Genomic DNA, 20,732 nt, shown 5'->3' with positions numbered 1-20,732 from the left:
CTTTTTTAATGGGGGTATTTAGAGGCAAGGTTGTAGGGGGGAAACTGAGCCAGCCAAGAGGGTAGCCCACTCCCCCATTTCTTGTAGAGGAGAAATTCAACCTCTCCGTATGGGTGACAATGGAAAAGGGGAGGGCGGATTTTGTCAGTTTTCCAGGTCCACCCAGGGGGTGGCCCCCACCTGCCCTGCGGGGGGCCCGGGGGGTCAGGAGGAATTGAGTTCCTGGCTCCCAGCTTTGGCCCTGGCCGCGCCCTGAACCACTGCAGGCATTTGGGGAGTGAACCCAGCAGACTGGAGCTCCCTGCCACGCAGATAAGTGAATAGATAGAAATTTTAGAAACCAGATGTTGATTTTGTACCAAGGGGTCTTGGAAATGCCTGTGGAAAATGCATCTCATGAGGAAAACCATGCCTGGATTTCCAAATTCTTTACACCAAAATTAACTTCTCTTTTAATTCCATGTTTCTGTGACCGGTTTGAAGTCCCCTTGTATTTGGCTTCCAGGAACTTCCAGGTATTCCTTGGTACAAAAGAATATTTTCCCCTCCCCTTCCCCCTGGCTGCCCAGGCCTAAGTATCTGGGGCTGGCACTCCAGGAAGACGCACGGGTCTGTCTGCCCCACTTCCCAGGCAGAGGGGCCCCAGGCCCCTGGTGTCATCCACCAGGCCCCCTTCCTGACCTCACTGGGGCTGCCTCCTTGGGCCCAGCCCCACTTCCGAGGGGACAGCACAGAGCCCCAGGCTCCCGCACTGAGACACAGGGTCCCCACATCCTGGCTCCTGAAGCCTGACGGGGACCCTCACAGCAGCGAGACCCGACCCTAGGGCCCTGGGCCTCGGGTTGAATTGGGGCTCTGAATCGCGGAACCCCAAGTTCCAGTGTTCTGGTGGAGGAGCACCACGGCACCCCAGGCCAGGTCTGTTTGGCTCCTAAGCCAGAACCTGCTCCCTCCATGCCCCGGAGAAAGCTCTGGCACCTTCCTCCCCTCCCGCCCGGGGCACCTCGCCCTTCTCTGCTCCCGGTTTCTGCACTGGAGGTAGCAGGACGCCACGGCAGGTGCACAGACAATCAATGCTTTAATCGCTTCCAAGGCGGGCATCGGGTGCCACACGGCCAGCTCTGGGGCTGCCATTTCCGACAGCGGAGTGCAGAGCTGGGGTTCCCCAACTCAGAGCGGCGGTACTCACGACACCAGCAGTCACCATGCTTGTCCTCCTCCTGCCAAGGAGCCCGAGATGCTTTCGTGCCCTTCAGACGCTGGCATGGTCTTCCCAGGAGGCGCGCAAGGCCACGCTGGGCCAGACCTGGGCCGACAGGCATCCTGGGGAACGTGCTTGGCTCCCTGCTCCAGGGTGAGCCTTGGCATAGGCCTTGGCTGGCGTGGTGGCCAGGGTGATCCAGTGACATTTCTCCAAGTGCACGGGAGGTGGTGGTGAGGTCGGGGCCCCACGCCGAGGACATGGGGAGGGAGGCCCGGAGAGCCCGGGGGGTGTGTGAGGTGGCCTCGGGGCTACCAGCTGACCAGCCTCATCTCGAGGGTCTCCCCGTCCTTGGGTCTGTAGTCAGCGATCCCTGTGGAAACAGAGCAAGGATGCTTAACATGGTGGATCCCAGCCCTGGACCTCATCTTCCCCACCCCCACCCTGAAGCCTGGGAGGCGTGGTTTGTTGTCTTAATTTATTTGGGAAAGAGAGAGCAAGAGAGATCGATCTTCTATCTGCTGGTTCAAATGCCCACAACAGCTGGGGCTGGGCCAGGCTGAAGCCAGGAGTCGGGAGCTCAATCCAGGTCTCCCAGGGTGGGTGGCAGGGACCCAGACACGTGAGCCATCCCTGCTGCCTCCCACGGGTGCGTTAGAAGGACACTGGAATCGGGAGTGAAGCTGGGACTTGAAACAGGCTGTGGACGTCCCGAGTGGCAGCTTGGCCAGTGTCAAATACTGCCCCCAGGGGGTGGGGAGTTTCTTTTTCTCTGGAGGTGCTGTGGTCCGAATGTCTCCCCCACTCAGGTGGAAATCGAGCCCCCGGGAGTGGGGGGTGTTAGGCTCAGGGTGGGCCTTTGGGAGGTGGAGGGTGGAGCCCTCGTGGATTGGGGTCGGTGCCTTTGTAGAAAAAGGACCCAGAGAGTCCCCTTGTGCCGTTCACCGGGTGGACACACAGCGAGAAGGGGCTCTGTGAACCAGGACTGCGCACCTTAGTGTTCTGAACTTGGACTTCCCAGCCTACAGAACCGTGAGAAACATGGTTTCCAGTGCCGCCCAAACGTAGAAAGGCAGGAGGGAGACTGACCTCAACTCCCAGCCACCGTCCACCCCCAGGAAGGCAGAGGAGTGACTCCCACGGTCGGCTGCTTTGGGACCACTGAGCCAGGCAAGGGTGGCCCAGGACTTCCCTGCACCTCACAGGAGTGGGTGCCTGCTGGACCTGGGGGCGGAGATGTGGTAATAGGGGTAGAACTGCCCAGGTGTGCCTCACGGCTCCATCCATCTGGCTCTCATCCTAAGCCACAACCTTTGGCCCGGGTCATCATCCATGATGGAGAGCAGATTCGGGGTCTCCATCGCCACCCCTTTGTCTGACACCTCTATTTGTTCAGAACACAGGCAGGAAACAAGAATGCTTCCCACTGGGCTCCCTCAGACAGGAAGTCCCGCCTTCTGCAAAGCACTTGGCAGGAAGCCTGATGCCCACCAAGTGCCCCGTGGAAGTTCCAGGGTGTGCAGAGGGTGTACAAGCAGCAATGGGAAGGGCCTGTCGGAGGCCACCCAGTGTCAGGGCCGACGCACAAGAAAGCTCTCACAGCTTGAAGCATAAGGACTTCTACAGGTCTGACAGCACTGGACACACGGTGGTCCATCCATCCTCCCACCCCCACCCCTGACGCCCCAGATGCAGCAGCCCAGCCCCAAGATTGAGCCCTGGGGCCTGCTCCACTCATGGTCGCCTCTTCCCCCAGTCACTGACGCCGTCAGAACCCTAGCAACAGGCATGGGTCCCAGCATGCACGTGAGAAGCCAGCAGTTGGCTGAGGGATTCGGAGACCAGGTTCCCCCGTCATGGAAGGAAGCAGCCCCAGGAAGACACGGGAAGAGGAAGAAGCCACAAGAAAAGGAGAACGGAGCCACGTGAGTGACAAGGAAACAGGACCGGAGCCCTGGCTGCAACGGTCCTGGAACCCTCGCCACCTGTGAGTCCGGTCCCAGGAGCCAACGGATGTCGCATGGTGGGAAGAACTTTGCGGTGTGAGTTCTATTCTTGGCGGCCCAGAGCACCCTACTGTATCTAGCAGTCCACGCGGTGATCACAAAGAAACAGGATCTACACCGGCCGATGTGGAGAGATGGCCACAAACATAGTAAGATTGAAAACGGCTGCAAAACAGTAAGTGTGCGAGCTAGCACTGGAAATCCTCATACAATCACAGAAGAAGCACGTGGGGCAGGCGCTGGACTTAGCAGTTGAGTTGCCAGATAAGATGCCCACATCCCGCACTGAGGACCCGGGTTCAATGCCTGGCTCAGACTCCTGACGCCGGCTTCCCACAGATGCAGTCCGTGGGGGGTTCAAGGGCTTAGCTTCCTGCCCCTCAGGTTGGGGGCACAGACTGAGCTCCTGTCTCCCAGCTTCGATCCTGACCCCATTAGGGTAGAAGGGGAGTGAACCAGCAGATGGGAGTGCTCTCGCTCGCTCTCGCTCTTGCTCTCACTCTCTCTCTCCCTCTCTCTCTCTCTCTCTCTACCTATCTGTCTTTCAGTATCAAACGAATCAAGAAAATCAAAATTCCAGGGCTGGCACTGCAGTGCAGCAGGTTAAAGTCCTGGCCTGCAGCGCCGGCATCCCACATCCCATAGGGGCGCCAGTTCAAGTCCCGGTTGCTCCTCTTCCCATCCAGCTCTCTGCTATGGCCTGGGAAAGCAGTGGAGGATGGCCCAGGTCCCTGGGCCCCTGCACCCACGTGGGAGACCTGGAAGAGGCTCCTGGCTCCAGATGGGCTCAGCTCTGGCTGATGTGGCCATTTGGGGAGTGAACCAGCAGATGGGAGACCTCTCTCTCTCTCTCTCTCTCTCGCTTTCTCTGTAACTCTGTTTCAAATAAATAAAATAAATCTTTTTTTAAAAAAAGAATATGAAAATTCCATTTTTAAAAAAAGCATGTAAAATATGTCATTAATAGTTCTACAATCACTCAATCTGAGTGATATTTCAGACATTCAGTTAAAAGAGATATTATTAAGATTGGTTTCACTAACTAGATTTTAAATTACGCATGTGACTGATACTTCCTTCCTATTGATAGAGAAACTATGGCTCCCTTAATTTTTTTTTTAAGGTATTGTAAAGTGTTTCTGGAAGAAAATATTTCCAGAAGAAAATATACCAAAAATTAAAAGAAGTTATTTCTAGGTCCTGAATTACAGCTGATTCTCACTTCCTTCTTTTTTTTTATTTTTTGACAGGCAGAGTGGACAGTGAGAGAGAGAGACAGAGAGAAAGGTCTTCCTTTGCCGTTGGTTCACCCTCCAATGGCCGCCGCGGCTGGCGCGCTGTGGCCGGCGCACCGTGCTGATCCGAAGCCAGGAGCCAGGTGCTTCTCCTGGTCTCTCATGGGGTGCAGGGCCCAAGCACTTGGGCCATCCTCCACTGGCCTCCCAGGCCACAGCAGAGAGCTGGCCTGGAAGAGGGGCAACTGGGACAGAATCCGGTGCCCCGACCGGGACTAGAACCCGGTGTGCCGGCGCCGCAAGGCGGAGGATTAGCCTAGTGAGCCATGGCGCCGGCCCTCTTCCTTCCTTTTTTAATCTAGCTGATTTCCTAGAGTTCCCACAATTGCTTCCAAGGAAAGGGCTATGCATTCTGTTAAATCGATTAAATGCACCCCTGAGCGTCAAAGGTTTGTATGAGGCTTTGGCCCAGGCCAGTGCTGAAGAAAGCTGGGGTGAGGGGTGCAGACTGGCCGGGGGTGAGGCTGGGGTAGGGACAGGTCCAGGGATGGCCCAGGCCTGCGCTGGGGAGAGCCGGGGTGAGGGGTGCAGACTGCTGGGGGTGAGGCTGGGGTAGGGACAGGTCAGGGGTGGCCCAGGCCAGCACAGGGGAAAGCCGGGGTGAGGGGTGCAAACTTGCCGGGGGTGAGGCTGAGGTAGGGCATAGGTCGGGGGTGGCCCAGGCCGGTGCTGGGGGAAAGCTGGGGTGGGGGGTGCAGACTGCTGGGGGTGAAGCTGGGGTAGGGACAGGTCCAGGGGTGGCCCAGGCCGGCGCTGGGGAAAGCTGGGGTGAGGGGTGCAGACTGCTAGGGGTGAGGCTGGGGTAGGGACAGGTCTGGGCGTGGCCCAGGCCGGCACAGGGGAAAGCTGGGGTGGGGGGTGCAGACTGCTGGGGGTGAAGCTGGGGTAGGGACAGGTCCAGGGGTGGCCCAGGCCGGCACAGGGGAAAGCTGGGGTGAGGGGTGCAGACTGCCGGGGGTGAGGCTGGGGTAGGGACAGGTCTGGGGGTGGCCCAGGCCTGCGCTGGGGAGAGCCGGGGTGAGGGGTGCAGACTGCTGGGGGTGAGGCTGAGGTAGGGGATAGGTCGGGCGTGGCCCAGGCCGGCACAGCGGAAAGCTGGGGTGAGGGGTGCAGACTGGCTGGTGGTGAGGCTGGGGTAGGGACAGGTCAGGGGTGGCCCAGGCCTGCGCTGGGGAAAGCTGGGGTGGGGGGTGCAGACTGGCTGGGGGTGAAGCTGGGGTAGGCACAGGTCCAGGGATGGCCCAGGCCTGCGCTGGGGAGAGCCGGGGTGAGGGGTGCAGACTGGCTGGGGGTGAGGCTGGGGTAGGGGACAGGTCTGGGGATGGCCCAGGCCGGCGCTGGGGAGAGCTGGGGTGAGGGGTGCAGACTGGCCGGGGGTGAGGCTGGGGTAGGGACAGGTCCGGGGGTGGCCCAGGCCTGCGCTGGGGAGAGCCGGGGTGGGGGGTGCAGACTGGCTGGGGGTGAGGCTGGGGTAGGGACAGGTCAGGGGTGGCCCAGGCCTGCGCTGGGGAAAGCTGGGGTGGGGGGTGCAGACTGGCTGGGGGTGAGGCTGGGGTAGGGACAGGTCAGGGGTGGCCCAGGCCTGCGCTGGGGAAAGCTGGGGTGGGGGGTGCAGACTGGCTGGGGGTGAGGCTGGGGTAGGGACAGGTCAGGGGTGGCCCAGGCCTGCGCTGGGGAAAGCTGGAGTGGGGGATGCAGACTTGCTGGGGGTGAGGCTGGGGTAGGGGATAGGTCAGGGGTGGCCCAGGCCTGCGCTGGGGAAAGCTGGAGTGGGGGGTGCAGACTTGCTGGGGGTGAGGCTGGGGTAGGCACAGGTCCAGGGATGGCCCAGGCCTGCACTGGGGAAAGCTGGGGTGAGGGGTGCAGACTGGCTGGGGGTGAGGCTGGGGTAGGGACAGGTCTGGGGGTGGCCCAGGCCTGCGCTGGGGAAAGCTGGGGTGGGGGGTGCAGACTGGCTGGGGGTGAAGCTGGGGTAGGCACAGGTCCAGGGATGGCCCAGGCCTGCACTGGGGAAAGCTGGGGTGAGGGGTGCAGACTGGCTGGGGGTGAGGCTGGGGTAGGGGACAGGTCTGGGGATGGCCCAGGCCTGCGCTGGGGAGAGCCGGGGTGAGGGGTGCAGACTGGCCGGGGGTGAGGCTGGGGTAGGGACAGGTCAGGGATGGCCCAGGCCGGCGCTGGGGAGAGCCGGGGTGAGGGGTGCAGACTGCCGGGGGTGAGGCTGGGGTAGGGACAGGTCAGGGATGGCCCAGGCCGGCGCTGGGGAGAGCCGGGGTGAGGGGTGCAGACTGGCCGGGGGTGAGGCTGGGGTAGGGACAGGTCAGGGATGGCCCAGGCCGGCGCTGGGGAGAGCCGGGGTGAGGGGTGCAGACTGGCCGGGGGTGAGGCTGGGGTAGGGACAGGTCAGGGATGGCCCAGGCCGGCACAGCGGAAAGCTGGGGTGAGGGGTGCAGACTGGCTGGTGGTGAGGCTGGGGTAGGGACAGGTCAGGGGTGGCCCAGGCCTGCGCTGGGGAGAGCCGGGGTGGGGGGTGCAGACTGCTGGGGGTGAGGCTGGGGTAGGGACAGGTCAGGGATGGCCCAGGCCTGCACTGGGGAAAGCTGGGGTGAGGGGTGCAGACTGCTGGGGGTGAGGCTGGGGTAGGGACAGGTCTGGGGGTGGCCCAGGCCTGCACTGGGGAAAGCTGGGGTGGGGGGTGCAGACTGGCCGGGGGTGAGGCTGGGGTAGGGGGCAGATCGGGGTGTCCCAGGCTCACCTTGCAGCAGCGGGGTGTCGGGGGCTCGGAGGAGCTGCCAGAACTCACGGTCCCCAGCCACTTTTCCCATCACGGAGGTCAGGTAAGGGCCTGACAGGGAGGCCTGTGTCTCATACCTGCAGAGAGAAAGGGGAGCCGACTGCTGCTCCGGGGAGGAAGAGGAGCTCATGGACCCCGCAGACAAGTTCTGCCCTTCCTGAGCCACCTCCCCAGGGGCCTCGGGCCTCAGCTCCGCCCACCTCCTCTGCAGCCCCACTGATACAGCCTGCGCTGACCGCGGCCAGGGACTCTGTCTCAGTTTGGATGTGGTTTGTCCCCAGGGGTGAATCTGGAGGCCTGGTCCTCCATGTGGGGGTGTTGAGGTGGTGGAGCCCAGGGAGGGGGGTCCCTGGGGTGCTGCCCTCAGAGGTAATAAGCAGTAGTAGGTGACAGCATGGTGGTGTGTTTGCAAGAGGGAGCGGTCGTGGGATGACACAGGACGCCAAAACGCAAGGGCAGGGGCCGCAACAACGGATGCCAGCAGGTGCCAGGTGATCTCCGCCTCTGCTGGGGTGTGCTCTGCCGGGGGCCCCCGGGGCGGCCGTGGCCTCCTCTGACTGCTGCGGCCCTACAGCCAACCCCGCCGAGAACCGAGACGCGCTGAACAGTGAAGGGAGTGCTCAGGCCAGGGGAGGGGCCGGGAAGTCACAGCAGCCTGCACAGACTCAGGTCCAAGGGTGCCTCAAATCTGACGGGGTGCTGAGGGCACATGGCTCGCCCTGCACCTGGCAGCTGCACCTGCCCCTCGGCAGATGGTCTATTCTTTACAGAAAGGCCTTTGCACGTAATAAACATAGAAGTCATATTATAAATGGAGCAACTTAACCTGAAGTCTGGGAGCATTTTTGTCTTTTAAAGGGGTCTTTCCCAATATCTAAGACCTGCTGGCCCGGATGACCCCAGGGTGACAGCTGTGAGCCCCACCCCCCCACCCCCCAGCTGCAGGATGCTGGTCCCTGAGAACTGCAGTTGAGGAAGGACACTGAGTCCCTTTCCCACCGTGGCACAGCTTTCCCGGGACGAAGGCCGGGGCACGCATGACCTGACGGCAGGCACTCAGCTTCTCTGTGCCCTATTCCCCAGGAGCATCACATCCATCTTAGGTGGGTGTGGACAGGGCCTCATCCTCAGGGCAGGCCTCGGCCCGAGAAGCAAGTTTAAGGTCACTGCCCAGCCTCCTCTGCACCAAGATATCAACGCTAAAAATTCTGATCCTTAGGAAAGCCAGCCTGGGTGGAGCACTCCACTCTGTATGTGCTAGCTAGCTCCTGCACCCACAAAAAGCCGGTGCCACCGTCTGCACAAGGCCTGGACCCCTGGGCCCCTCACACAGGCCCCAGGAAGAGACAAGCACGTTGGATGCCCTCACTGAGCTGCGTGTCCGTACGTGGCTCTACTCCCTGGCTGGCCAGCGGCAGAGCTGGGATTCCAATGCAGGGACTCTGTCTCCCGAGCCTGCTCACTTGGTGACAACTGGCCCACAGCTCTGTTGCCATGACAGCACGGGCGAGAGAGGAGTTGGGCCGTTGTCTCTGTCCCATGTTCCTTCCTCTTTTTTTTTTTTTTTACAGGCAGAGTGGACAGTGAGAGAGAGAGAGAGACAGAGAGAAAGGTCTTCCTTTGCCATTGGTTCACCCTCCAATGGCCGCCGCGGCTGGCGCGCTACAGCCAGCGCACCACGCTGATCCGATGGCAGGAGCCAGGTGCTTCTCCTGGTCTCCCATGGGGTGCAGGGCACAAGCACTTGAGCCATCCTCCACTGCACTCCTGGGCCACAGCAGAGAGCTGGCCTGGAAGAGGGGCAACTGGGACAGAATCCGGTGCCCTGACCGGGACTAGAACCCGGTGTGCCGGCGCCGCAAGGCGGAGGATTAGCCAAGTGAGCCGCGGCGCCGGCTTCCTTCCTCTGTTTTAGGCACACGGGGTCTGGCGGCGTGGAGGCTGGGAGGTGGGGAGAGGAGTCTCACGTGAATCCTCCAGTCTCACGGGCCAGCTTCAGGACGTCTTCCAAGGAGGACCCGGCGAGGGCAAAGAGGGATCGCTCGTAGGGCGGCAGCACGCTGGGGACCCTCAGCGAGACGGTGATGATCTCTGGGACTTCGCTCAGTGAGGGCACCTCGCTAGCTGGGACCAACGTGGCTGTGGCGGGGAGACAGGGCAGGCAGCTGGCGTGAGGACACACAGCCCAGCTGGGGGTCCCCTTCTTCCCCTCTGGGCCCCGTCCTTCCATGGCTTCTCAGCTCAGTGAAAGCCAGCACCACCACCATCCGCTCAGCTGAAGCCTGGGGCCACCCCGGTTCCCTGTCCCTCACCCCTGTGTCCCCCGTGCCACCCAATGCCAGGCTCTCCACTGACTTCTCTGACACCAGTGTCCCCCGTCTGCCACACAGCACTGCAAAGGCTCATTCTAGAATGTGCACTTGCTCCCCACTCCCCTGTCACCGCTGAGGGTCTGTTTCCCACCCCCTTGCCTACTCATTCTCCCAAACCCTAGTCTTTGGCAAGACCACTCCCCCCAATTCTTGCCACCCTCATGCCAGTGTTCTGTTGCCTTCTGTTCCTCTCCACCCACCCTGCCTTCCTGTCTACTGGCACCTCCCACTCACCTCCCCTCTCTCAGATGCAGCTGATTCAAATCCTGATCACAGTTTCTCAGAGTTAACCAAGATGTGCCTCTCTCTCTCCATCCATCCATCCATCCATCCACCCATCCACTGAGACATTTCTGCCCTGGGTGTCACATAAGGGGCCCACCCAGATCTCTCCATTTGTGGTCTTTTCCTTCCCACACTGTGAGCTTCTAGAAGCCCAGCTGCTGTGTCCCACGCACACCCACAACCTCGTGCTGACTCAGCAAATCAGAACAAGCCACCTCCCCTCACTGGGCCCCTGCAGGTGTCCACGCGCGCTCGGCAGATGAGAGACAGCTGTGTTTCCAACAAAGGCGCGGCTACCTCTTGGTGCCTGGCAGTCTGGGAAGATGAGGTCCACGTAGGTCTTATGGTTCAGGACAGGCAGCAGCTGGGAGATCGTGACCACGTTCTGGAAGGCCCCGTCCTGCAGGCTGGCCAACAGAGCAGCCCTGGCCTTGAGGCACGCCGCGCCCAGCTGCACCCCGGACTTGGGGGAGGCCATCAGCAACTGGGGACAGAGTGAGGAAGACGGGGAGGAGGCAGGTCAGCCGGCGTGCACTGGGTCTTACAGCCAGGCCTTCCAGCTCCTGCTAAGTCCACTCCCCACTGACCCCGAGGACTCCAAGGGCCTCCTCCTACCTGCAGAGCCAGAGGGGTGCTGTAGACATTCCCGAAGTGGCCCTCGGAGGTCTGGGCCCCCAGGATCTTCTCCCGTGCTGTGCCGATGGCCGTGCTGATCCGTTGTCTCTGATCCGGGTTGAAGTTGAGGCGTTCCAGACAGGTGAAAGCCAAGCCTGCCATGGCCACCGTATCTAGAGGGGACAGGGCCTGTGACGAGCTGGACAGCCAAGAAGGCCAGGCCGAGCAGGGCCTTGGAGGTTAGCCACGGAAGGATTGAAGAAGGGAGACCGCTGGTCAGATCAGCTTGGGGCACCAACTCAGCCCGGTTTGTCCAGGGTCTTGCTGGTGTGGCCACTCCTACGTCCAGGGAACCCCTTGGTCATCAGAGGACTGATTTGGTTGGTCACTCTACTCCCTGGGGGCTAGAGGCTGGTGAGGACTAGGGGAGGAAGGCCCGAGAGGACTGGATCCTCTACTGCTTGTTCCCAAACCTGGCTGCACACTGGATTCTCCCAGGAAATATTTTTAAAGATTTATTTATTTATTAGAGAGACAGAGAGAGAGAGAGAGAGAGAGAGAGATCTTCCATATGCTGGTTTACTCTCCAGATGGCCATAACAGCTGGAGCTGTGCTGATCCAAAGCCAGGGAACCAGGGGCCTCTTCTAGGTCTCCTATGCAGGTGCAGGGGCCCAAGCACTTGGGCCATCCTCCACTGCTTCCCCAGGCCATAGCAGAGAGCTGGATCAGAAATGGAGCATCCGGGACTTGAACCAGTGCCCATATGGGATGCCGGCACTGTAGGTGGCGGTTTTACTTGCTACACCACAGCACCGGCCCTGGGAATTTTTTTTTAAACATTCATTTTTTTTTTTTTTTTAATTTGAAAGTCAGAGTTACAGAGAGAGAGGGATAGACAGAAACAGTGAGGTCTTCCATCTGCTGGTTTGTTCCCTCAGATGGCCCCAATGGCCAGGGCAGGGCCAGGCTGAAGTCAGGGGCCAGGAGTTTCCATGTGGGTGGCAGGAGCCCAAGCATTTGGGCCCTCTTCCACAGCTTTTCCAGGCATATGAGCAGGGAGCTGGATTGGAAGTGGAACAGCCAGGACTTGAACCAGCACCCACATGGGATGTAAGCACCACAGGTGGCAGCTTAACCTGCTACAATATAACCCCGGCCTCTCCCAGGGAGTTTTAAACCAAGAGATGCATGCCTGGGTTTGTCCCTAGCTAATCTGATTTGATTGGCACAGGGAGATGTCGGGGCCCTGGGGATATTTAAGCCTTTCCCTCTCCTTCAGATGGTTTTTCTTTTTAAGAGCTATTTATTTATTTATTTCCTTGAAAGGCAGAATGACAGTGAGAGAGAGAGGGACATAGTGAGATCTTCCATCTGCTGGCCACACACACACACACACACACACAAAACAAAAACAAAAACAAAACAGGAGCCAGGAGCTTCTTCTGAGTTTCCCACGAGGGTGAAGGGGCCCAAGCACTTGGGCCATCCTCTGCTGCTTTCCCAGGTGCATTAGCAGGGAGCTGGATCAGAAGTGGAGCAGCTGGGACTTGAACTGGTGCTCACATGGGATACCGTGATGCCAGCATTGCAGGCAATGGCTTAATGCACTGAGCCACGACGCCAGCCCCTCCAGGTGGCTTCAGTGCACCCACAGCGGGTTTTCTAGAAGCCTCTGGGGGCGAAGAAGCTCCCTGCTGGCTGGGGCCCTGTTGCCTGTTTTCCTCTGGGCACCTGCCCTCCCCTCACGTGCTCCATCCTACCCCAAGCCTAGGTGAGGCCCATACACATGGCGCATGAACATCAGGCCCGGGAGAGACCTTGAATCACAACGATCAGAAATGGGGACAGAGGGGACCAGCGTTGTGGCATAGTGGGTAAGGCCACAGCCTGCGGGCACTGGTTCATGGCCACTTCCAATCCAGCTCCAAGCGAATGGCCTGGGAAAGCAGCAGAAGATGGCCCAAGAGCTTGGGCCCCTGCCATCCACATGGGAGACCCAGAGGAAGCTCCTGGCTCCTGGCTTTGGCTTGGCCCAGCCCTGGCTGTTGTGGTCATCTGAGTAGTGAACCAGATGATGGAAGACTGACCTCTCTCTCTCTCTCTAACTGTGGCTTTCAAATAAATAAATAAATAAATAAATCTGAAAGAAAGACAGAAATGGAAGTGGAGGCCCTGGTCACACAGCACAGAAGCAGATCAGACTGCAGGTCTCAGGCCTCCCAGCTCGTGTGACAACAAGGTCACAGCGCGCAGAGCCTTCTCCGTGCTGGGCGCAGGGGAGGGCCCTTTGCCTGTCAGTCATCCTTTATGGAGACGCTGCTGGGAGGTCACTCCCACAGTGAGCGGGTGATGGAGCCGTGGTCAGGACCTCAGCCCAGCCCCACGGCCCCCCACGGAGCCCTCATCCCTTCACTGCATGGCGGCGTGGTAAGGAGGGATCCCAAAGAAAGGGGAACACGCAGCCAGGACACGGAGACCCTCGGCTGGGGCTGGGGGCTGAGCGCGTGCCAGTCGGGCCTCAGCAGGCTCTGGCTCACTCACCCACAGAGAAGTGGCCCCGGTGGAGGTGCTGGTCGTGTTCCACGGCGTACAGGAGCTTGCCCACCACGTTGTCAGGGACCCGCTTCTGGTGGACACACAGGGCCAGGATGCTGAGGCCGTACTGGTAGTAGCTGGTGTGGGGGTGGCCCTTGTGATCGTGTCCTGGCAGGGAGAAAAGCGGGGCGTGGGCATCGCGCTGCACCTGAGGGGCAGCCTCCCTGCCCCATCCCAGCAACCAACCCCGTCAGCACACGGGACCCCACGGCCTGCACCTCCCAGCAGCCGCCTCTGGGCCTGGGACCCTTCACGGCCTCCACCCGTACTCGTGCCTGCTAAAGAGGCTTGATAGGGCTGTCGCGTGCTGGGTCGCATCAGGGGGCAGGGGAGTTCGCAGCCAGAGGTGGAAGAGTAAGTTAGGGAGGTCAGGGCCGTCACCGTGGCCGAGCATCACCCGCGGTGGGCTGCAGGAAAGGCTGGCCCGGGCACAGCCATTGGAGCAAACACAGCCTCTCGGTGGAGAGGGGGAGGGGCGGAACGGAGGGGGGGAAGAGTGCCCTCCCCCAAGCTCTGGTCCTCACCAGACTCCCAGCTCCCCGCCCCGGCAGCCGGCGAACCCTTACCAATGGCCCTCTTCTCTTCTTCCAGGAACCACTTGAGCTGTGAGACCAGCCTGTCCCCCTTGCGGCCCCCGACGAACTCGCAGTTGGCTCTGAGGGCGAGCAGGTAGAGGGCCAACTGACCCATGGAAGGCTTGGCCTGGCACTCGCTGGTGTCGTCACCGGAGGCTGAGCTGGGAAAAGGCCGGGGAACAACACGTCTGTGGTAAGGCTGGCCGGGGGCACCCCCACCAAAGTCACAAAGTGCAGAAAAACCCCAACACGAGTACTGGTTAAAGATGGAAGATGAGGGCCAAGGATAAACCCCCAGGGCTCCTGGGCCTGCCCCACGCTTCTGGCCCAGGCTTCGCCCACGCACTCTCTCCTTTCCTTCTCCCCAGCCTGCATCTCCTTGAGACACAGTCCCAGTTGGAGGTGCTCCCCGGCTGCTCCTGACTCCTCACCCGAATGGGCCTCTCCTTAAAGTCCCCCTGGGAAGTGAGCTCAGGAAAAGGCTGCTTCTGGACTCAGTATCAAAAACATGCTGTTATGGATTAGTAATGTCTATCTCGGGCATGGGAGAGGAGCACAGAATCGGGTGCTGCTGCTGCACTCAGTGTGAAAGAGTGCGGTCATACATTAGTGATGTCTGCCTCAGGCACAGGAGGGAAGCATGGGAAGAATCAGGTGTTGTTTCTGTGCTCAGTATGAGAGTGCAGTCATGGATTAGTGATGTCTGCCATGGGCACAGAATGGTGTAATAGCAGCCCAAGGGCCCTGTGTTAGCATCTGTGATCTAGCGCCACCAACTCCTTCATTCTACAGGTGGAGAGACACCCAGAGAAGACAGAACTTGCATGAGGTCTGCCAACCAAGCAGCGTCAGGCCCAAAGCAGAACCTAAGCACCTTGCCTCTTGGGAAATGGACCAAGAAGAGAGAGTGTGGAAATACCCAAGGAGGCATTGCTGGTAGTTCAGCTTCAGGCTGTGCAGGTAGAGGTCCTCCTTGGTCCCAGCCTGTAGACTGGACAGACGCAGGCCCACGTAGATGCTGGGGTTCAGATGCTCCAGGGAGAGCCAGTCCATCCAAGGTAAGAGGCGTTGGCCCAGCTTCTCCACCAGCTGGCTGTCCACTTTTGGCACACCTTAGGAAAGAAAATGGCACAAGATGGCAGAGCCAGGCTGCCAGCAAAGAACCGCTTTGACTTTACCGGGGCCTGCGTCCACCTCCATCCATTCCCACCTCCACCCAGCACATAGCCCACTTGCATGGGGAGATACAGCCACCCTGGAAGACAGGGGACAAAAAAGGGAAGCAAGTATCCCCCCAAAAAACAGTTAGAGGGGCTGGCATTGTGGCATAGTAGGTAAAGCCACCACCTGCAACACCAGCATCCTATTTGGGTCCCAGTTCAAGTCCTGGCTGCTCCACTACCAATCCAGCTCCCTGCTAATGGCCTGGGAAAAGCAGTGAAAGATGGCTCAAGTCCTTGGGGCTCAGTACCCACATGGGAGACCCAGAAGAAGCTCCTGGCTCCTGGCTTTAGCCTGGCCCAGCTCTGGTCACTACAGATCTCTGGGGAAGTAAACCAGTGGATGGAAGATCTCTCTCTCTCTTACACACACACACACACACACAGCTGTAGTGAGATGGGGAGAGGAGGTGGTCCATGGTGGAGATCAGAGGATGCTGTTGCCAGGCAACTTATCCATCCATCAGCAGTGACAGCAAGACCTGGAGGCCCTGCTGCTCTCGCACCAGCCTTGTGATGCAGATACTGTCATCAACACTTTGCACAAAAGAGGGGACAGAAGTTCAAAGTTACATGTACTTTGCAAACCCCACAGACCTCCTGACACACTGCAGCTGCCTGGGGAGCTTCCACTGTGCAGATCTCAAAATCACACTTTTCTTCTCATCTCTGCGTGAGTGAAGGGGACCTGAGTTTGGTCAGAGTCAACACAGGGTGGCCCTAAAGCACTTTGTCCCCTGTGGGCTCCACTGCCTGACAGTGGCCTCCACTGTGCCACAGCCTAGGATACTGGGGGACACTCCAGCCAGAGGATGAAAACAAAGTGGTTCCTGGGCCTCCCGGAACCAGGACCCGGGTCATGCCTATTTCCCCACAAGTTACAGGTAACTGTTGCTATGAGGTGACCACTCACTAGGCAAAACCCTAAATAACTCCTTGCTGTGTGGGCCCAGCCAGAACACGTGGCTGGTTTCTCACCAAATGTTCACTAAGAGAATCTGGACACAGGGTTGCTTTTCTGTTCTTTCTCTTGCTCGGAGCCTTTCTGTGTCTCTCTTTTTTTTTTTAATGCTTATTTATTGGGACTGGCATTATGGTGAAGTGGGTTAAGCCTCCACCTGTGACGCCAGCATCCCATGTGAGTGCCCGTTCCAGTCCTGGCTGCTCCACTTCTGCTCCAGATCCCTGCTAATGCACCTGGGAAGGCAGCGGAAGGTGGCCCACGTACTTGGGCCCTTGCCACCCAAGTGGGAGATCCCAGGTGGAGTTCCAGGCTCCTGGCTTCAGCTTGGTCTACTACTGGTCATTGTGGCCATTTAGGGAATGAACCAGCAGATGGAAGATCTCTCTCTCTCTCTCTCCTTTTTTTTTTTTTTTTTTTTTTTGACAGGCAGAGTGGACAGTGAGAGAGAGAGAGAGATAGAGGGAAAGGTCTTTTTTTTTTTCCCGTTGGTTTACCCCACAATGGCTGCTGCGGCTGGCACACTGTGACCAGCGCACTGCACTGATCTGAAGCCAGGAGCCAGGTGCTTCTCCTGGTCTCCCATGCAGGTGCAGGGCCCAAGCACTTGGGCCATCCTCCACTGCACTCCCGGGCCATAGCAGAAAGATGGACAGGAAGAGGAGCAACCGGGGCAGAACCGGCGCCCCGACCGGGACTAGAACCCGGTGTGCCGGCACCACAGGCGGAGGATTAGCCTATTGAGCCGCGGCACTGGCCTCTCTCTTTCTTTTTTTTTTTTTTTTTTTTGACAGGCAGAGTGGACAGTGAGAGAGAGACAGAGAGAAAGGTCTTCCTTTGCCGTTGGTTCACCCTCCAATGGCTGCCGCGGTAGGCGCGCTGCGGCCGGCGCACCGCGCTGATCCGATGGCAGGAGCCAGGTGCTTATCCTGGTCTCCCATGGGGTGCAGGGCCCAAGGACTTGGGCCATCCTCCACTGCACTCCCTGGCCACAGCAGAGAGCTGGCCTGGAAGAGGGGCAACCGGGACAGGATCGGTGCCCCGACCGGGACTAGAACCCGGTGTGCCGGCGCCGCAAGGCGGAGGATTAGCCTAGTGAGCCGCGGCGCCGGCCCTCTCTCTTTCTTAAGATTTATTTGTTTATTTGAAAGTCAGGTTACACAGAGAAAGAACGCGAGGCAGAGAGAGAGAGAGAGAGAGAGAGATATGTCTTCCATCTTCTGGTTCACTCCTCAAATGGCTGCAACAGCTGGAGCTGTGCCGATTCGAAGCCAGGAGCCAGGAGCTTCTTCTAGGTCTCCCATGTTTGTGTAGGGGCCTAAGGACTTGGGCCATTTTTTTTTTTTTTTTGCATTTCCTTTTTTATTGACAGGCAGAGTGGATAGTGAGAGAGAGAGAGACAGAGAGAAAGTCTTCCTTTTTGCCATTGGTTCACCCTCCAATGGCCGCTGCGGCCAGCGCATCGTGCTGATCCGAAGTCAGGAGCCAGGTGCTTCTCCTGGTCTCCCATGCGGGTGCAGGGCCCAAGGACTTGGGCCATCCTCCACTGCCTTCCCAGGCCATAGCAGAGAGCTGGCCTGGAAGAGGGGCAACCGGGATAGAATCCGGTGCCCCGACCAGGACTAGAACCCTGTGTGCCGGCACCGCTAGGCAGAGGATTAGCCTGTTAAGCCATGGCGCCGGTTGGGCCATTTTCTACTGCTTTCCCAGGCCATAGCAGAGAGCTGGATCAGAAGTGGAGCAGCCGGGACTCAAACCGGCGCCCATATGGGATACCGTCACTGCAGGCGAAAGCTTTACCCGCTACACCACAGTGCCAGACCCAAGATATTTCTCTCTGTCTCTCGCTCTCTCTTTCTGTATCTCTCCCTCTTTCTCTGTAACTCTGCCTTTCAAATAAATAAAATGAATCTTTTGAAAATTTTTATTTATTTTCATATACTTGAAAGACAGAGACGGAGAGAGCAGAGGGAAAGAGAGAGAGAGCGAGCGAGCGAGAGAGAGATCTTCCATTCACTGGTCCATTCCCCAGATGCCCACAACGTCCAGGGCTGGCCCAGGTTAAAGCCAGGGGTGGGGAACTCCACCCAGGACTCCCATGTGGATGGCAGGAGCCCAAGTACCTAGGCCTTCTTCCACTCCCTTCCCAGGTGTATTGGCCGGGAGCTGAATCAAAACAGAGTAGCCAGGACCTGAACAGGCATTCTGATACGGGATACAGGTGTCATGAGTGGCAGCTTAACCTGCTACACCACACCACTGGCCCCTCTGTCTCCATCTCTGTAGGTCTCTCCCTGTGTCTGTCTGTCTGTCTCTCTCTCAAGGTCTCTGGGTCTGTCTGCCCCGGTCTGTCCCAGCCTCTGTCTTTCCTGCCACCTGTCCCTCCGCACCTGTCCTTCCCTCTCTTCCTTACTGAAGCTTCCCGTGGGCTCTGACTTGCGGCGTGATGAGTCAGCCTGGGTGAGAAGTGATAAGGGGAGGAGCTGGCTGTAAAGGGAGGTTGATGACCGCAATCCAATCTCTATAGAAGGAAGAAGCTGGGCAGATTCACCCAGGGTAATAAGAAAGACCTTGGGCAAACTCTCCTCAGCACGGGGGCCTCCTGCTCACAGGGGCGCCCGGCCCTCCCGCTGGGGAGGGACTGGCCTTGACGTTCAGGAGCCCAGGAGCCCACCTCGCAGGTGCGCGGGGGCAGCTCTCCCTGTCCGTGTCACAGGCATGCAGAACTTTAAGCTGGCGAACCAGGTGCTGTGGGCCCCAGCGTGGGAGCATCCTTAGTCTATTTGGCAGGGGAGGAAGTGGGGGTGGGAGAGACTACGTGACTTGGCAGCAGTGGGCTGCACCCCACAAAGTCACATCCAAGGTTCTGCATCCCAGGGAAGAGGAATCTTGAGAGGTTGGGCTTACAGGATCACTGTCCAAAGTTGAGTACCGGGCAGCCAGGTCAACAGGAAGGGAAGCTCTGGCTGGCTGAACCCAGGTCTCTGCAGGAGACCGACTGGACGAGAACCAAGGGCCCAGGGCCCCGGGGTCTCATTGCTCTTGTGGAGCTCGGGGCTGAGGCTCCTGGCGCCCCGGGGAGGACCTGGCCTGGGGTTCCAGAACCAAGTCTGGCAAGGTTCCTCCTCTGAGCAGGCTGAGGGCCCTTTCAACCTCTGCCTTCTTTACCCATGGGGACATGACTATGCCGGCCTCTCGGGTTTCTCCAGGGCCAGCAGTGACCACCGCAGAGCACAGGGGGGAAGAAGACAGGTGGGGCAGTGGCGCCTCTGCTTCCCACTGGCCCCAGTGCGTGCGTGTGAGGCCCTTGTCTGCGCACTGAGACTCACAGCCGGGTCCCGAGAGGCCCCGGGGAAGCCCCAGAAGTCCCCTGGGGTGCAGAACCAGAGCAGACAAGGCCTCCGACCACTCCCTTCCCTCTGCCTGCGATGCTTGTCCCTGCTGCCTTCCTCACCTGCTCCTTTTCGTCCTGCAGGCCTCCGCTCCCTTGGTGCCTGCTGGTCCTTGGAGGTCCATCCCCAGCCTCCCTTCCCCCGCCATGACCCCTGTGGCTCTCCCCCGTACCCCCTTGGCTGGCGGCCCCTGTGGCACTCACGTAGCCCTGCTGTCCCTTGATTTCTCCTGTCTGACCCCTTCCCGGAGCCCAGCTTTGAGGAGGGCAGGGATGGGACCTGTACTGCTTGCTCTTTCTGGGCCTAAAGCCTAAGCACGAGGCGGCTCCTTTAGTGATGGGCGGAACAAGAGAACAGACGCGTGGCTCTGTGGGGGAGATCCTGCCTGTCGGGGAGCAAGGCGTGGGCTCAACCTCACCATACTGGCTTGCCTGATGGGCCCGGGTCGGCGGCAGTCCGGGGGGACGGATAAGTGCCCTCCTTCCGCCCCGAGCCTCAGTTTCCCCAGATACACAATGACCACAGGACACTCCTCCCACTTAAGAACCCAGCAGAAAGAGGCGTGGGGTCGGGGGGGGGGGGTGGTTACTCACCACAGATCTCAGCACGAGCCCCCAGGGCCCCCAGCAGGAAGAGCAGAGCCCCCAGGCACCCCATGGCAGGAGCAGGGGGGTGAGTAGCAGGGGACTAGACGGGAAATGGGCGCACTCCTCCCGGGGCTGGCCTCGCAGGTGCTCTCGACCACAGCCGGTCACTGCTCCAACACGGGCCGCGTCCGGTCACTGATTAATCCGTCCACACCCGCAGCCGGCAGTGCACTGCTAAGTCAGCAAGCAGGGGAAGGAACATCTGTGGGTGGGGAGGAAGAGGGCCTAAGAGCACAGGAAGGCAGGGCAGAGCCGGGGACAGGGGGAGGCAGGGAGGCATCAACTTGACACCAGTCACGTTCTGGGCCCCACTGCTTAAAGAGCTGGGAACGGCTGATCTGCCCCCAGGCTGCCCGGCTGCGCCTGCCTGGCGTCCCCTGAGCTGTTCACATGTAGACCAGCAGGCCGGGGGTGCCTACCTGGTTCCCCTCCCAGCAGGAGCCCTGGGAAGCGCCCACCCTGGCCCGGGACACTTCTTGAGCGCCACAGGGAACAGCCGTGATCACATGAGCAGGAGTGCCGGAGTCAGCTGTCCTGGCCCCGGCCAGCCCAGCGCTGGGGGTGGAGCCACTGGGTCCAGACCAGGCAGGCCAGTTTTCTCAGCCAGCCCTCAAAAAGCCAAGGGAGGGAGCCTCCAGGAGACAAAACAACAAGTTGAAGAATGAGATTGGATTGTTTGAGTCACCACGGGAAGCTGGCCTGCGTGCCACGGTGAGGAAAGCAACCTAAAAAAAAAAAGTCCCTCAAAGAACAGAGACAATAACAAAGAGCAGAG

At 59.5% G+C, this 20,732-nt stretch overlaps 1 protein-coding gene across 4 annotated transcripts; it reads right to left on the bottom strand.

Annotated features, from left to right (window-relative positions):
• Window positions 1–1,059: 1,059 nt before the first annotated feature.
• On the bottom strand, window positions 1,060–20,474 carry TCN2 (transcobalamin 2). Of its 4 annotated transcripts, none has more exons than XM_062182440.1 (10): window positions 20,377–20,474; window positions 19,904–20,159; window positions 14,657–14,849; window positions 13,729–13,898; window positions 13,109–13,270; window positions 10,566–10,738; window positions 10,248–10,434; window positions 9,261–9,432; window positions 7,255–7,370; window positions 1,060–1,574 (listed from the first exon to the last, which is right to left on the bottom strand). In XM_062182440.1, the coding sequence occupies exons 2-10, from the start codon at window positions 19,965–19,967 to the stop codon at window positions 1,513–1,515; spliced, it is 1,299 nt and encodes a 432-aa protein (XP_062038424.1). In that variant the 5' UTR covers window positions 19,968–20,159; window positions 20,377–20,474; the 3' UTR covers window positions 1,060–1,512. The 4 variants fall into 4 exon arrangements, with proteins under 4 accessions (XP_062038424.1, XP_062038425.1, XP_062038426.1 ...); XM_062182441.1 differs by having other exon boundaries at window positions 19,904–20,131; window positions 20,377–20,469; XM_062182442.1 differs by having other exon boundaries at window positions 19,904–20,128; window positions 20,377–20,458.
• Between the last annotated feature and the right edge of the window lie 258 nt (window positions 20,475–20,732).

Source organism: Lepus europaeus, chromosome 23, assembly GCF_033115175.1.
Source record: "Lepus europaeus isolate LE1 chromosome 23, mLepTim1.pri, whole genome shotgun sequence".
NCBI classification, from domain to species: Eukaryota; Metazoa; Chordata; class Mammalia; order Lagomorpha; family Leporidae; genus Lepus; species Lepus europaeus.
Note: the sequence above shows the minus strand (reverse complement) of the source record. Positions and strands in the feature narration are given on the sequence as shown.

What these genes read in the sequence shown, in the direction of transcription:
- TCN2 (XM_062182440.1), bottom strand. Translation starts at nt 19,967, where the DNA reads ATGGGGTGCCTGGGGGCTCTGCTCTTCCTGCTGGGGGCCCTGGGGGCT. An exon ending in TACCAGCAATGCCTCCTTGG is followed by an intron (nt 13,899 to 14,656) that starts GTATTTCCACAC and finishes GCCTTTTCCCAG; the next exon opens with CTCAGCCTCCGGTGACGACA. An exon ending in CGACACCCCGCTGCTGCAAG is followed by an intron (nt 1,575 to 7,254) that starts GTGAGCCTGGGA and finishes CTGTTTCCACAG; the next exon opens with GGATCGCTGACTACAGACCC.